Below are 15,108 nucleotides of genomic sequence, written 5' to 3'. Positions count from 1 at the left end.
ACACACATTTAGGGGGCTCCAGGTGTCTAGAGAAACCTGACCGTCAACTGGCCTACATCTCACCAGTCAAGTACAGTACCTGCTCAGTTGCTACTGTTTCACACATCATAACATACTACATATTTCTGCATCTCTGAATGATAAAAATCTGTTACTTCTGGGCACTAAATTCCTGGTAGCTTACAAACATTTTTTGGGGGGAGGGGGGTGTCAACATTTAGAGACAGTGAAATAAGCTGACAACACAATATTCACACATTACCACCATAAAAATGTGTTGTGAACCTGTTAGCATTTCCGCATCCAGTCCAATATTCACTCTCCTTTTAGCTCTGTTTTGGTCTTCACTAACTCCTGAGGGAAATATCTGGCTCTGTAGCTGCTAAATGCTCCACTGTGTTCGACCAGCTAGTTGCTAACCTTGTTTGCCATTTGGTACTGACCAAGTATAGTGGGTTCATCAGAGGTTAATTCCCTGTGGATTTTTAACTGCAAGAGATACCTTTAACATTACACAGTCATTTGATTCAGTGTCAGTATAAAAATATTAATTAGTGCAGCTTTAAAGCTACTTTTTATGTGTAGGATTAAAATCTGACACTAATTTTGATGCTATAATCACACAAAAGTCTACAATATTGGTTTGAAGAACAATAACACAACAGAAGCCAACAAACCATGTCCATGTAATTACCTCCTTTACTTCCAAAGCCATGTGCGTCATGGTTGAATCAGTCTTGTGTGATGAACCTGATAAATCCAAACTATTCTGAACTTCAGTCTTCAGGTGTACAACTAAGACAGACACAGCCTGTAACAGCAGTTTTAGTAGCTGAGAAGTTCTCCCATTGTGCCGTCTGTTCAAGTTAGTCGCGGATATTTCACCAAGAATCTACTCTGTCTCCTGTGCCGCTCAGGTTTGCACCAGCTCCTGATTCAAATACTGGCTCGGAGCAGGCCCAGTACCACGGCCTGATGGGACGGAGAGGCAGAAGAGGAGGAGGAGGAGGAGGGTGGCACTGCTGCTTCCTGCTGGGCTGGTGTCCCTGCATTGTAGGTAATGAGGCAGTAATGAGCTACCTGGCTCTGGAAGCACTGGGCTGGTTAAACATTCATGGAGCCCAGGCAGCAAACATTCATTCAGCGCTTCACCTGAGTGTTGAACAGCTACACTATGTGTTTAAGGAAGAGTGTGTGTGTGCTTGTGTATGTGTGTGTGCAGGTATGTAATACAAGGATCTGGTAACTCTATCCTCCCAGAGACCCGTCCTCACCCTCCTCCCCACAAAATTACTGCCCAGGTATTCGATTACTGATCTTTGATTAGGCAGATGCATTTCAAACTAATTACTAACTGCTCATCAGAGGCACAGTGTTCTGACCAGCTGGGGATTAAATTATTGCAGATTCTCTGACATCAACTGTCTAAATCAAAAATTAATTACAGACCTATGTCATTATATGCTGTTGTAATTATTGCGAATACTGGTGGCACCATTTTCAACATACTAAAGCTTTTACATAAAAATGTAAATTAGTACTATACTAGAATGTATTTATTTTTATGTATTATGTGTTTTATTTTATAATCATATATACTATATATACTTCAAGAAATCAACAGAAATGTCACAAAATCTTACTTAGGTTTTTTAAAATATATGTTTTTTAAAGCCTTTATTTTGAAAAGTAAGGTAGAGAGGTGTCAGTAAATGAAGGGGGAAGAGATAAAGACCGAACTAATGACCCTGGATACCTCCAAACTTGCCAATACCTTATGCTGTTTTTAAAACTGACATAAACCTAAACTAAAATATCACACATCCTGGTGCTCTTATCTCATCTTTTTCTCTTGGTCCAGCTGGTTCAGTTGTGACAGGCCTGCGGGCAGCGTAACGTTGTCCTCTAATTCCGTCTGTTTAAATTTTAACATTGGGCTTCCTGTAGGCATCAACAAAGGCATCTTACATTACTGCCTGAAGATCAGCCAAAACACAGTGGAGACATAAGAGAGCATGTTGGAAAAACCAGCATTAGCATAATGTAATCCATTATGCAAATAATGAGGGATTTCTAGGATCTGTTCAGTCTTTAAAGAAGAGCACTGCTCTCAGAATAAGCGTCCACCATGCTCACCAAATCTAACAGCCACATCCTCTTGTTTACTGTGCACCCATGAAAAACCTAATTTATCCATTAAGGCTTAGTGTTCATGCTGATTATATCATCTGAGCTCTCATTGAGATACAACATTATTAGCATTTACAGGTGTTTAGCAATCATCAGGAGCCACACACACACATCCATGATTTTTTTGCACTGTCCATGAAATAACTGTGCCCAATAAAATACAGTGCAATTATAATAAAACAGTATTTTAAATAATACATTTCATTTTCAAAAATGAGTATTGAAAATCAAGAAGACGAAGAATCTCAGCATTAGCTGTTAACATGTGGTGTTGATGCCCAGCCCTCCTGAAAATACACACAAAAAAAACTGGTTCTTCTCTGAACTGCAAGAGTATCTTCTGTGACGGTGTGCCTCAGTAATTAGAAAAGATTCTTCAAACTACACACTGTACAGTAAGGACTTACACACACAAGCACACACCCACCCACACACACACACACACCTCAAAATCTCAGCATCTGATAAGAGTTAAATAACACGGCCTATTGAAATCTTGTTTCTAAAGAGTGAAGGCCAAGTTGGATCACGACGTGTCCTCGATCCACTGCTTGTCCAAATAAATATTCACAGGCTCAATTAGACCCAAACAACTAAACTTTCAACTAATCCTTTATTCATGTGAGCAAACAGATTGCTGTCGCAGGGGCAGGACTCTGAAGGCCAGAACAGGCTGTGAGGCTATTAGTTTCAGAAGTGGAGCATTCAGTGAACAAATTGTACAATAACTGAAGTACTGTCACAAAACCAACTGTTTTAGTGATTTCAACAACCAGATGATCATGCATGTAAATCACAGTTATCAGACTAAATATCTGTTAGCAGCATAGGTCATTCACAGGTCCAAAATAAAAATTAAAACGAAATATTTTGGCACTTAATTTTAAGCATATAAATATCAAAGCTTACCTCTGAGTCCATGCCGGGGAAAAAAAAAAAGCTTTGCTGGGGTTCTGTGTTCTTCTTTGTGAGTCTGGCCAAGCAGCTGATGTGATCAGAGGATGTGGGGACGAGGGATGTGCTGTGTACTCTACCTGTGTTGTATTTATGACCGTCCCATAATGCAGCAGCCTCAGCATGTCCTCACGGCGTCCTACTTTTCTCCAGCTTTTATTTTCAGGTTGGCCTTATTCACAATGAAGGGCTGAAAGTCTCCAACAGCCACAGACATATTTCTAATTTTATGAAGATATCCTCAGTAAATAGAGGCAGTAAATAATCCATTTCAACTGTGAAATTTAAATGTTCAAGTCATTATTTTTGGTACTTTGTGTGATATATGCTGTAGACAACTAGGTCACCAGCATATTACCCGGCCAATCAGCAGTGGAATGTAATAACTACATTTGCTCAAGTAAAAGTACTGTACATTAACATTTTACTTTACTTTTTTATTTACATTCATGATACATAAATATGTTCACTCCACCACATGTCAGAGGGAAATGTTGTGCTTTTATATCACTATATGTATCTAACATCTATGGTTGCAAAAACATATGATAAGTCTATCTATTTGCAGGCCAAACAGTGCAGGATTTTTACATATAAATGAACATCTGTTACATCCAAGCCTGTTGCTAAACGAGTTCACGCAGTGCTGATTAATCTTATCAGGGCCAAGTAAATCTCTATACTTCAGGGTTAATATGTCCGTACTTTTTCTTGACTGGGATGCTGAATGCTCAACTTTTGCTTGTACTGGAGTATTTCTTCATTACTATATTGGCACTTTTACTTAAGTTAAGGATCTGAGTATAGCAGTATGAGAGCACAACCTGCTGTCAGCTACATGTTATAACAGCTCCTCAGCTTCCTGTCCACAGAGGTGCTGAAAATGTCTCTTCCTGCTGGACTTATACTCACTTCTATTTCTCTGTTTTTAGCCCTCATTCTTTGATGGCATGTAATCTGCTGTGGTCACAAAAACACCTACAATCCTTGAGTTTGCTTAAAATAATTAAACTTAGTATACCGTTGTTGAGGATGGGAATGGATTACATTGTTACAGCCAGCTTTATCTGTGCTGGTTATATTTTTGTTTATGATTTAAATATTCACAATAATAAAACAAAAACTATTTCAAATGGCTCTGTGGATGTTTCATCACACATCTTTCTTGAATTATTTTACTTTGTCATCTAAATTAGAGAGACGTGGTTGTGAATGACTTATTTTGCCAAAGTCGGAAGTTCACCTGCGAAACTTTTGTCCATGTCCGTATTTATCCGCGCGTATTTATCTGATGTAACTCCTCCCCCTCCTCTCTGCAGGTATTGTTGTCTGAACGGGTGTCTCACTGAAACCCTGAGGTGACTGCTCCAGCAGGTTGGACAACAAGTCGCCGGTGTGTTTGCTGAGCCTCGCAGCTGTCTAACTGACGCTGAAATGGACTCGTGGTTCAGACCGGTTAAGATCGCTTACAAGCGGTGGAAGAATCCTGAACAAGGGTAAAAACAAAACTAGAGTAAAAACAAAATGATGTTATTATCTCTGTTTGTGATGCCGGAAATGAACATACTGCAACTGCAACTTGAAACCTGCCGTGCTGTGTTTACGTACTAGACTGTCACAGATTTAACGTCCACTCAGACAAATATATGTGATTGTGTATTTACTTGAAATGTAACTTTTTGTGCTTCTCAGTGTCCACGTTTCTTCTTTCAGTGTGATGACATCGAGGGGGGAATCAGGCTTGGTGGGTCACAGCGATGAGTCCCAGGTCACAGACACCGAGCTCTGCACTATAGCCTCAGCAACAGTCGACTCAGCGACCAGACAGGCTGCATCCACATATGGATCTAATAAAACTGAAGGTTTGTATAATACTATTAGATGTAATTAATCCGTTAAAAAAAAAAAATCTTTATATGATCTTGTGTATATGATGTATTTAAAGTATGAAAACCAAAGGTATTCACTACACAGCTGTCAGTGTTTGATTGCTACTGGGTCATTATTACTGATGCATTAATACATGTTTTGTATTTAAACATCTAAAGTGAAGAAGTGTAGTGGAGTAAAAAGTGCAAAATTTCCTGGTGTACTTGAGTGAATGTGTTGAATTACTTTTCACTACTGTTTCAAGTTCAGGATTACTAATAGTCCTGGACTTGAGTTCAGTCAACTAGTCTCCTCAGACCTCTGATCTGAAGTCTGTTTGCAGCTTAGTTTGCTCAGCTGCATACAGATACTGATGCTGTATAATAGCATTAAGTCTTGCATGTGACTGTCTCCTCTCTATTTACAGAAACCTTGACAGTAGACGATGTACTGGAGGTCATTGGTTTTGGAAAGTTCCAGTGGAAAATCTCTCTCCTCACCGGACTGTCATGGGTAGGACTCTTAAAACATGTGGAGAGGTCTGATTCTCTCTGACTCCCAGTTACTGTGCATCTCTCATATGGTGCTGTGCCTCTCTGAGTGCAGTTAGGGGACGCCATGGAGGTCATGCTTCTCAGCATCTTAGGGCCCCATCTGCACTGTGAGTGGAGGCTGCACAGCTATGAAGTGGCTCTCATAACATCGGTAAAGTCTGTTTTGGTACTATTCTACATCTTGTTGATTTTGCTTGTGTGTAAATGTTGTCAGGTGCTCAGATGCTTTTTTTTTTTTTTTACCTCAGGTGGTGTTTGTTGGAATGGGGATTGGTTCACCAATATGGGGAAATGTATCTGACAAGTATGGCAGAAAAATTGTAAGTAGCCTCACATGTGTGTTCATCATGTATGATTTAGTTATTTATTTATTTTTGTAAATTATCTCTAGTTTACATTTTGTGCTTTCTCTAAATGTTTCTGTGGTTAACAGGGTCTGGTAATGTGTATGTGCTGGACTCTGTACTACGGCCTGATGAGTACCTTTGCTCCAGTGTACGGCTGGCTCCTGGTCCTGCGAGGCCTCGTAGGTGTTGGCGTCGGAGGGTGTCCTCAGGCGTAAGCTGCCCGCTTCATTCATAAATGACAAGATGACGTAATGATTTTTTAAGTATTAAAAATTAAGGAAAGTATCCTTCCTCTCTGTAGGGTGACATATTACTCCGAATTCCTCCCAGTGAAGGCAAGAGGCATGTGTGTCATGCTGATTGCGGTACTGTGGTGATTTTGTTATTGATTCATGATCTTGACTGATCTGATTAAGTAAACAGTTAATTAATTCCCACCTGACTGATGTGTTTGTGTGTATCAGGTATTCTGGGCAGGTGGTGCTGTGTTTGAGGTCCTCCTGGCCCTGTTGGTAATGCCCACTCTTGGCTGGAGGTGGCTGCTCATCCTGTCCACTTCACCAGTGGCAATCTTTGTTTGCTTCTGCTTTGTACGTATGTTTAATTGAGATCTCTAAGATTAAAAAAAGGAGCTGTGTTAGCTGTGGTTTTCTCACACAGCTGCAGATAACACAGATCTGAACTCTATGTCACACAGTGGCTGCCTGAAAGTCCTCGTTTTGACCTGCTGACAGGACGAAGAGAAAAGGCCATGGCGACTTTAGCACGCATCGCCAAAGACAATGGCAAGGTTTTACCTCAAGGGAAGATTAGTGTTTATAAACAGGTGAGGTTAAAGATGTGTTAGAAAATGCAAAGAAGAAGACACATGTGCCCTATACAGTGCTTAATTGTTTATATTAACAAATATTCCTTCTGTTTTTAATGGTACAGAATGACCGTGGACAGATCAAAGATCTCTTCACTCCTCAGTATTGGAGGACTACGCTTCTTCTCTGGTTTATATGGTTAGTTTGAGTAACACATTTTCTGTTTTGATTTTCTGTCAACTTTCATTGATCAGGTATTTTGATGAAAGATAATTATTTAATCAGGGCTGGATTACCAACGGGGAAAGTCAGGTAACAGCCCTGGAAATCTCCAGGTTCACCGTGTGTGAGCTGGTTTGTGGTCACTTTTGTTCTTTCAGTTGATGTTGTGCTGTGGTTGGTTGAGTTCTGTGGTGGATCCAGCCATGTATTTAATGCTTTATTTTCAACTTCCTGTGCAACTCCAAAGGTTTGCAAATGCTTTCTCCTACTACGGGATAGTCCTGTTGACAACTGAGATGTTGCAAGCTGAAGATTCATGTGGGGGTGAGTAACAGCTGCTCCAGGTGGATCTGTTTTTCATCTTTGTCACATTTAGAGCAAGTACCAAAATAAAACTGTGCTTCTTCCTCATAGCGATCCAAGGGGCCAAGATTGAACCGAGCTGTAGTCTTGAATGCAAATATTTGACATCAGCTGACTACAAAGACCTTTTATGGACGACCTTGGCTGAATTCCCAGGTGAACTGCTTCCTATTAACATTTTCTAGGAGCTGTAGTTTGTAATTGGAACTGTGGGGTTAAAATATGAGGCTGTGGCCAAGAAGCTCATACCCAGAGAGTGCTTCTTTATTTCTCCATCATCCATGAATCATACTGTAACAAAAACCGGAGACAACATGGAAACTCAAGTCCTGCTTTGATTGTAGAACTGTATTTCTTTATGTATAGAATTGAGGAAGCATGTTTTTCATGTTTGTTTCAGGTATTTTCGTTATCCTTCTGGCAGTTGAGTGTATTGGCAGGAAGAAGAGCATGGGGCTATCTTTCTTCATGTTTTCTTTGTTCACTCTGCCCTTATGTGCTTGTATTGGGAGGTAAGTTTTCTCTCTATGAGGCTTATTTTGTCATATTGGAATAACAGCAGTACATTTCTGTTCAACTCCTTTCACTCCTCTTTTTGTTGTAGGACGGCTCTTACCGTCTTCATCTTTATTGCTAGAGCCTTCATCTCTGGAGGATACCAAGCTGTTTTTCTTTACACACCAGAGGTGGGTCTACATTTTACACCATTTTACCACTTTTACATTGAACATATTTAATATGTTTGGATAAAATTCCCTTTCCTCTTTTTCATCAGGTATATCCTACAGAAAACCGAGCCTTAGCGATGGGGGCTGCTAGTATGATGGCCAGGGTGGGTGCCGTCATCACCCCCTTTGTGGCACAGGTATGAATGAGCGACTGTCCTTGTTACAAAACATCTGAAAAATAGCAGTTAGGAAGGGGAGAGCCTTACCTAGTCAATCTGCCAATATTGAATGGAAATTTTGTGCAAAGCTGCCCAGAGAGGGAATTTTCACTTTACAAAGGTCTTCAACAAAAACACCAGAAAAGATGAGACTGTGCTATATGATGTTTGACTTTATTATTAGTGCCTGTTTCATTGACTCCGTCAGATGAGACTGTATGTTTCTCTGCTCGGTTCCTCAGTGTTTGTGTTTTGGTTCCAGGTGTTGCTCAGATCATCAGTGCCTGTGACTGTGTTGGTGTACTGTTGCTGTGCTGTGCTGGCTGGCATTGCGTCCTTGATCCTGCCCATCGAGACATTAGGCAGGGCTCTGCAGGAGTCCCATCCTGGCCAAGAGGCCAGAGGGCAGACAAGCTCCACAACCAGTTAGTCTAATGGCACAACACACTCCTCACAACAGGGTTAGATCAACCAGGAGGCATGAAAAAAGCATATTTTGTCACCTCCCCAGGCTGCTGCGGATGTCGCAGTTGTCTCTTTAACTACGGACTGAATCATCTGAGCGATGATGGGTGAAGAGCAGCAGGGAACAATCTCATTACAGGCAGGGAGTGATAATTGAGGGTAGGCCTACTGCCCATGTCTAATGAGAGCGGAAGCTCACTTTTGCTTGGACTGGTTTGTTTATCCTCTCTTCCACTGAGGCCATGAGAACCAACAGAGGAAATGATGATGCACCATGCAGGCTCTGCTCAGAGCTACACATTTTCAACCTTGCCCTCAAGAGGCTGAGCATTTTATTTAAAATGACTTCTTGTATTTTGTTTTGAATGAAGCCTTTGTCCATTAAAGTTGTGTACACTGTTTTAGGATTTATTTTATCAGTAAATCTCAGTATTGTAAGAGATAAATGACTCTGTTACTATGGCTGTACATGAACAGTTAGTTGATTAATCAATTAGTCCACAGCTGCAACAATTAAGAATGTTAATTGACTATATAGAAAATACTATACAAACTCATGTTTAAACTGCCCAACTGTAGAAATTTCCTGTTTTCCTTTATGTTAACAGTATACTAAGTTAATTGTTTGGGGGTTTTGAACTGTTGGTCGGTTTACTTTTGACCTACTGACACCTACAACACCAGCAGTATGAGAGCACAACCTGCTGTCAGCTGCAGGCTACAACAGTTCCTCCGCCACCCATCCACAGAGCTGGTGAAAATGTAGCTCTTGGCTTTACCTCTCCCTGCTGAACTTACACTCTTTAATTATATACAGTCTGTCTGTGGTCACAAGAACAGGTTAAGAAGTCCCACTGGATATGAACATTTACTAAAAGCTTCAACTAAGATGATGGGAATAAATTATAACAGTCAGCTTTATCTACGCTGGATTTATTTTTGTTTGTAATTTAATTATTCACAATAATAAAACCAAAATAATGAAAATCTGCCTTTGTGGTCATTTTCATCACTCTATGGACTAAGATTTTTTTTATTGAATAATTTTCAGAAGTTAGCTGCATTAGTTGCAGTTCATCCTCTTTTTATCTTTACATATTGAATGTGAATGACCTATTTTGACAAGGTCAGAATTTAATCCACAAAACTATCCTCCTGAAATAGCACATATTTGTCTGATGTAACTCCTCCCCTTCCTCTCTGCAGGTATTGTTCTCTGATTGGGTGTCTCACTGAAACCCTTAAGTTACTGCTCCAGCAGGTTGAACACAAAACTAGCAGGTGTATTTGCTGAGCCTCACAGCTGTCTGGTTAACACTGGTTAAGATCAGTTACAAGTGGAGGAAGAATCCTGAACAAGGGTAAAATTTCAAAATTATGTCATGTTTTTAATTTCCCATATTTGTGATGCTGGAAATGAACACTTTGAGATAAACCTGAGTTGTGAAACGATGATATATATTACTTGAAATTCAATCTTTTGTGCTTAATAATACCTTTTTTTTTACCTTTCAGTGTGATGACATCAAGGGGTGAGGCAAGTTTTGTGGGTCACCGAAATGAGTCCCAGGTCACAGACTCCAGTGTCTACACTATAGCCTCAGCAACAGTCGACTCAGCAGGCAGATGGGCTGCATCCACATATGGATCTAATAAAAGTGAAGGTTTGTACAAGACTTTTAGTTGCAGTTCATCCTGTTTTTATCTTTACATATTCAATGAAGTATCAGAGAATTCATTACACAGCTGTCAGGATTGGGTGGAGCTAATTTTAACTGCTTTATATAGTTTTGGATAGTTCAGTCTAAAACATACATACATCCATTATCTATACTGCTTATCCCTAAGGCTCGTGGGGGGATGGGTGGGCCTGGACTGGACTGCATCATATTTGATTAATTAATCATATGTTGTTTTTTTTAATGTGAAAATGTGAATTTGAAAAGTAAAAAGTGAAGAATTTCCATGTCGTGTAAAGTACCATGAGGTGGAAAAACATAATTAGAAATTCCTAGTAAACTGAACTTAATTAGAATACTTAAGTTCAGTCAACAACTCAGTTTGTGTACTGACCTGAGGTCTGTTGGCAGCTTAGTCTAATCCGCTTCTGCTTTTCAGAAAGAGTCACATATCAGCTCCTGCATCATAATTTGAGCTGTGATCTTTTGGGAAGGTGTAATACCCAGTGTTGTTGTATATACTGTACAACGACATGTTGTCTTGCTTGTCTTGAGATTCTGTAACATTTCTGTACAGGTGAGAATGAAGGTACAGTGACCATCTCCTCTCTATTTACAGAAACCTTGACAGTAGACGATGTACTGGAGGTTATTGGTTTTGGAAAGTTCCAGTGGAAAATCTCTCTCCTCACCGGACTGTCATGGGTAGGACTCTTAAAACATGTGGAGAGGTCTGATTCTCTCTGACTCCCAGTTACTGTGCATCTCTCATGTAGCGCTGTGCCTCTCTGAGTGCAGTTAGGGGATGCCATGGAGATGATGATCCTCAGCATCTTAGGCCCCCAGTTGCACTGTGAGTGGAGGCTGCACAGCTACGAGGTGGCTCTCTTAACATCGGTAAAGTCTCTTTTGCCACAACTCTATATCTTGTTGATTTTGTTTGTGTGTAAATGTTTGTACACAGATGCTTTTTTTTGCCCCAGGTGGTGTTTGTTGGGATGGGGATTGGTTCACCTGTATGGGGGAAGTTGTGTGACAAGTACGGCAGAAAAGTTGTAAGTAGCCTCATATCTGTCTTTATCATTTATGATTTTGTGATTTTATTTTACTGTTTTTTGTAAATTATCTCCTGTTTAACTCATGTTTTTTTTCCTTATATGTTTCTGTGGTTAACAGTGTCTGGTAATTTGTATGTGCTGGACTCTGTACTACGGCCTGATGAGTACCTTTGCTCCAGTGTACGGCTGGCTCCTTGTCCTGCGGGGCCTCGCAGGCTTTGGCGTCGGAGGAGCTCCTCAGGCGTAAGCTGCCCGCTTCTTTCATAAATGAAGACGCGTCTTAATGATGCCTCAAATATTAAAAATCTCTTTTTAGGGTGACGCTCTACTCAGAATTCCTCCCAGTGAAGGCGAGAGGCATGTGCATCATGCTGATTGCGGTACTGTGGTGATTTTGTTATTGATACATAACTATATTGCAGTATTGAATCTTGACTGATCTGATTAAGTAAACTGTTCATTAATTCCCTCCTGATCAGTGTTTTTTGTGTATCAGGTATTCTGGGCAGGTGGTGCTGTGTTTGAGGTCCTCCTGGCCCTGCTTGGTAATGCCCACTCTCGGCTGGAAGTGGCTGCTTATACTGTCTGCTTTACCAATGGCAATCTTTGTTTGCTTCTGCTTTGTACGTAATGGAGATCCTTAAGATTTGAAAAAAGCTGAGTTACTCAGTGGCTGTGTAACACAGATCTGAACTCTATGTCACACAGTGGCTGCCTGAAAGTCCTCGTTTTGACCTGCTGACAGGAAGAAGAGAGAAGGCCATGGCGACTTTAGCACGCATCGCCAAAGACAATGGCAAGGTTTTACCTCAAGGGAAGATTACTGTTTGTAAACAGGTGAGGTTAAAGATGTGTTAGAAAATGCAAAGAAGAAGACATGTGTGCCCTATACAGTGCTTAATTGTTTATATTAACTAATATTCCTTCTGTTTTTAATGGTACAGAATGACCGTGGACAGATCAAAGATCTCTTCACTCCTCAGTATTGGAGGACTACGCTTCTTCTCTGGTTTATATGGTTAGTTTGAGTAACACATTTTCTGTTTTATTACCAACCAGGTGTATGAGTTGGTTTGTTGGTTGGTCAGTTGTTTGGGGGTTTGCATCATTTTATTCCATTGTGAACTGAAATGATCAGAGCTTTTAGATAATAACCTCATCTTTCAGATGTAAATATAATTTTAAGACGTTTGTTCTTTCAGTTGATGTGGTGCTGTGGTTGGTAGTGGCCTGTAGTTGATCCAGTCATGTATTTAATGTACATTATTTGATTTCTCGAACGTTATATTATTATTTTATCCAAAGGTTTGCAAATGCTTTCTCCTACTACGGGATAGTCCTGTTGACAACTGAACTGTTGCAAGCTGAAGATTCATGTGGGGGTGAGTAACAGCTGCTCCACTTTGGATCCACCTTTGATCTTTGTCACAATTTGAGAAAATACTAAAATAAAACTGTGCTTCTTCCTCATAGCGATCCAAGAGGACAAGATTGGATCGAGCTGTAGTCTTGAATGCAAATATTTGACATCAGCTGACTACAAAGACCTTTTATGGACGACCTTGGCTGAATTCCCAGGTGAACTGCTTCCTATTAACATTTTCTAGGAGCTGTAGTTTGTAATTGGAACTGTGGAGTTAAAATATGAGGCTGTGGCCAAGAAGCTCATACCCAGAGAGTGCTTCTTTATTTCTCCATCATCCATGAATCATACTGTAACAAAAACCAGAGACAACATGGAAACTCAAGCCCTGCTTTAATTGTAGCATCGTAGAACTGTAACTCTATATGTATAGAATAAGTACAGGTCAAACTTCAAAAGTTTTAACTTGAAGTTAGTTTGTTTTTCATGTTTGTTTCAGGTATTTTCATTATCCTTCTGGCAGTTGAGTATATTGGCAGAAAGAAAAGCCTGGCACTGTCTTTCTTCATGTTTTCTTTGTTCGCTCTGCCCTTATGTGCTTGTATTGGGAGGTAAGTTTGTCTCTATGAGGCTTATTTTGTCAGACTTTATTTAAACACTCTGCTCAACTCTCTGTGTTCCTCTTTTTGTTGTAGGACGACTCTTACCATCTTCATCTTTATAGCCAGAGCCTTCATCTCTGGAGGATTTCAAGCCGTTTATGTTTACACACCAGAGGTGGGTCTACATTTTACACCATTTTACCACTTTTACGTTGAACATATTTGATAACATATTTGGATAAAATGCTCCTCTCTCTATGTCATCAGGTATATCCTACAGAAAACCGAGCCTTAGCAATGGGCACCTCCAGTGCAATAGCCAGGGTGGGTGCCATGATCACCCCCTTTGTGGCACAGGTATGAGTGATGACTGAAGGAGAGAGTTGTTCATGAGTTTTGTATTTCAGATTCAAATGTAGAAAATATTTCAAGCACCAGTCTGATATCAGACTCCTTCAGATGAGACTGTATGTTTCTCTGCCCGGCTCCTCAGTGTTTGTACTTTGGTTCCAGGTGTTACTCGGATCATCTGTGTCTTCAGCCCTGCTGGTGTACTGTTGCTGTGCTGTGCTGGCTGGCATTGCGTCCTTGATCCTGCCCATCGAGACATTAGGCAGGGCTCTGCAGGAGTCCCATCCTGGCCCAGAGGCCAGAGGGCAGACAAGCTCCACAACCACCTAGTCCAATGGCACAACACACTCCTCACAACAGGGTTAGATCAACCAGGAGGCATGAAAAAAGCATATTTTGTCACCTCCCCAGGCTGCTGCGGATGCCTGCAGTTGTCTCTTTAACTACGGACTGAATCATCTGAGCGATGATGGGTGAAGAGCAGCAGGGGACAATCTCATTACAGGGAGTGATAATTGAGGGTAGGCCTACTGCCCATGTCTAATGAGAGCGGAAGCTCACTTTTGCTTGGACTGGTTTGTTTATCCTCTCTTCCACTGAGGCCATGAGAACCAACAGAGGAAATGATGTGCTATGCAGGCTCTGCTCAGAGCTACACATTTTAAACCTTGCCCTCAAGAGGCTGAGCATTTTATTTAAAATGACTTCTTGTATTTAGTTTTGAATGAAGCCTTTGTCTATTAAAGTTATTTACACTGTTTTAGCATTTATTTTGTCAGTAAATGTAATTTTGTAATTATGGCTCTACATAAATGAGTAGTTGATTAATCAATTATCTTGAGTTGCGACAAATAGCTGATTACTTGATTGGCAAAAAATTATGATAATAATTTTTAAAACCTGAATCAGAACAGGAATTTCTCACAACTGCCTCGCATTTTATACACAAAACATTCACTGGGAAAATAATTGGCTGATTAATCAATAATGAAAACAGTCATTAGCTGCAAAAATTCCCTAAATGAGAAAGTTAATTGATTAAATATGAAATCTTGATATTCTTGTTTAAACTGTTTCAAATGATCAATTTTGCTGCTTTTTACATTATGGTACATTGATTATTTGGGGATTTTAAGCTGTTGGTCAGACAAAACATCGCATTTTATTACATCATCCTGGACTGTAGGAAATTGTGGCGGTTTTACGATGTCAGGTTATAATGACCCAACAGTTCATCTAAAAAATAATCAGCAAGATTGATCAATAATGAAAATAATTGTCAGCCTCGCTGCATTTCTTAACATGAAGCAGAATATCATTTCATCAACATTTGTATTTGGGAGTTCCTAGTCTGGCCAGTCACCTTGACAACATTGGCCCAATGACAGCACACACG

General features: G+C 40.3%; 1 protein-coding gene across 1 annotated transcript; it reads left to right on the top strand.

Annotated features, from left to right (window-relative positions):
* Positions 1–4,424: 4,424 nt before the first annotated feature.
* On the top strand, positions 4,425–14,373 carry svopb (SV2 related protein b). Its single transcript, XM_051072899.1, is given in 17 exon segments — positions 4,425–4,640; positions 4,837–5,006; positions 10,958–11,043; positions 11,137–11,235; positions 11,322–11,393; positions 11,515–11,639; positions 11,713–11,776; positions 11,893–11,937; positions 11,939–12,019; positions 12,105–12,233; positions 12,341–12,414; positions 12,702–12,778; positions 12,870–12,974; positions 13,259–13,370; positions 13,455–13,536; positions 13,629–13,718; positions 13,875–14,373. Coding segments are annotated over 17 exon segments (1,641 nt in total). The 5' UTR covers positions 4,425–4,578; the 3' UTR covers positions 14,043–14,373.
* Positions 14,374–15,108: the final 735 nt, after the last annotated feature.

Source organism: Lates calcarifer, linkage group LG9, assembly GCF_001640805.2.
Source record: "Lates calcarifer isolate ASB-BC8 linkage group LG9, TLL_Latcal_v3, whole genome shotgun sequence".
Taxonomy (NCBI): domain Eukaryota; kingdom Metazoa; phylum Chordata; class Actinopteri; family Centropomidae; genus Lates; species Lates calcarifer.
Note: the sequence above shows the minus strand (reverse complement) of the source record. Positions and strands in the feature narration are given on the sequence as shown.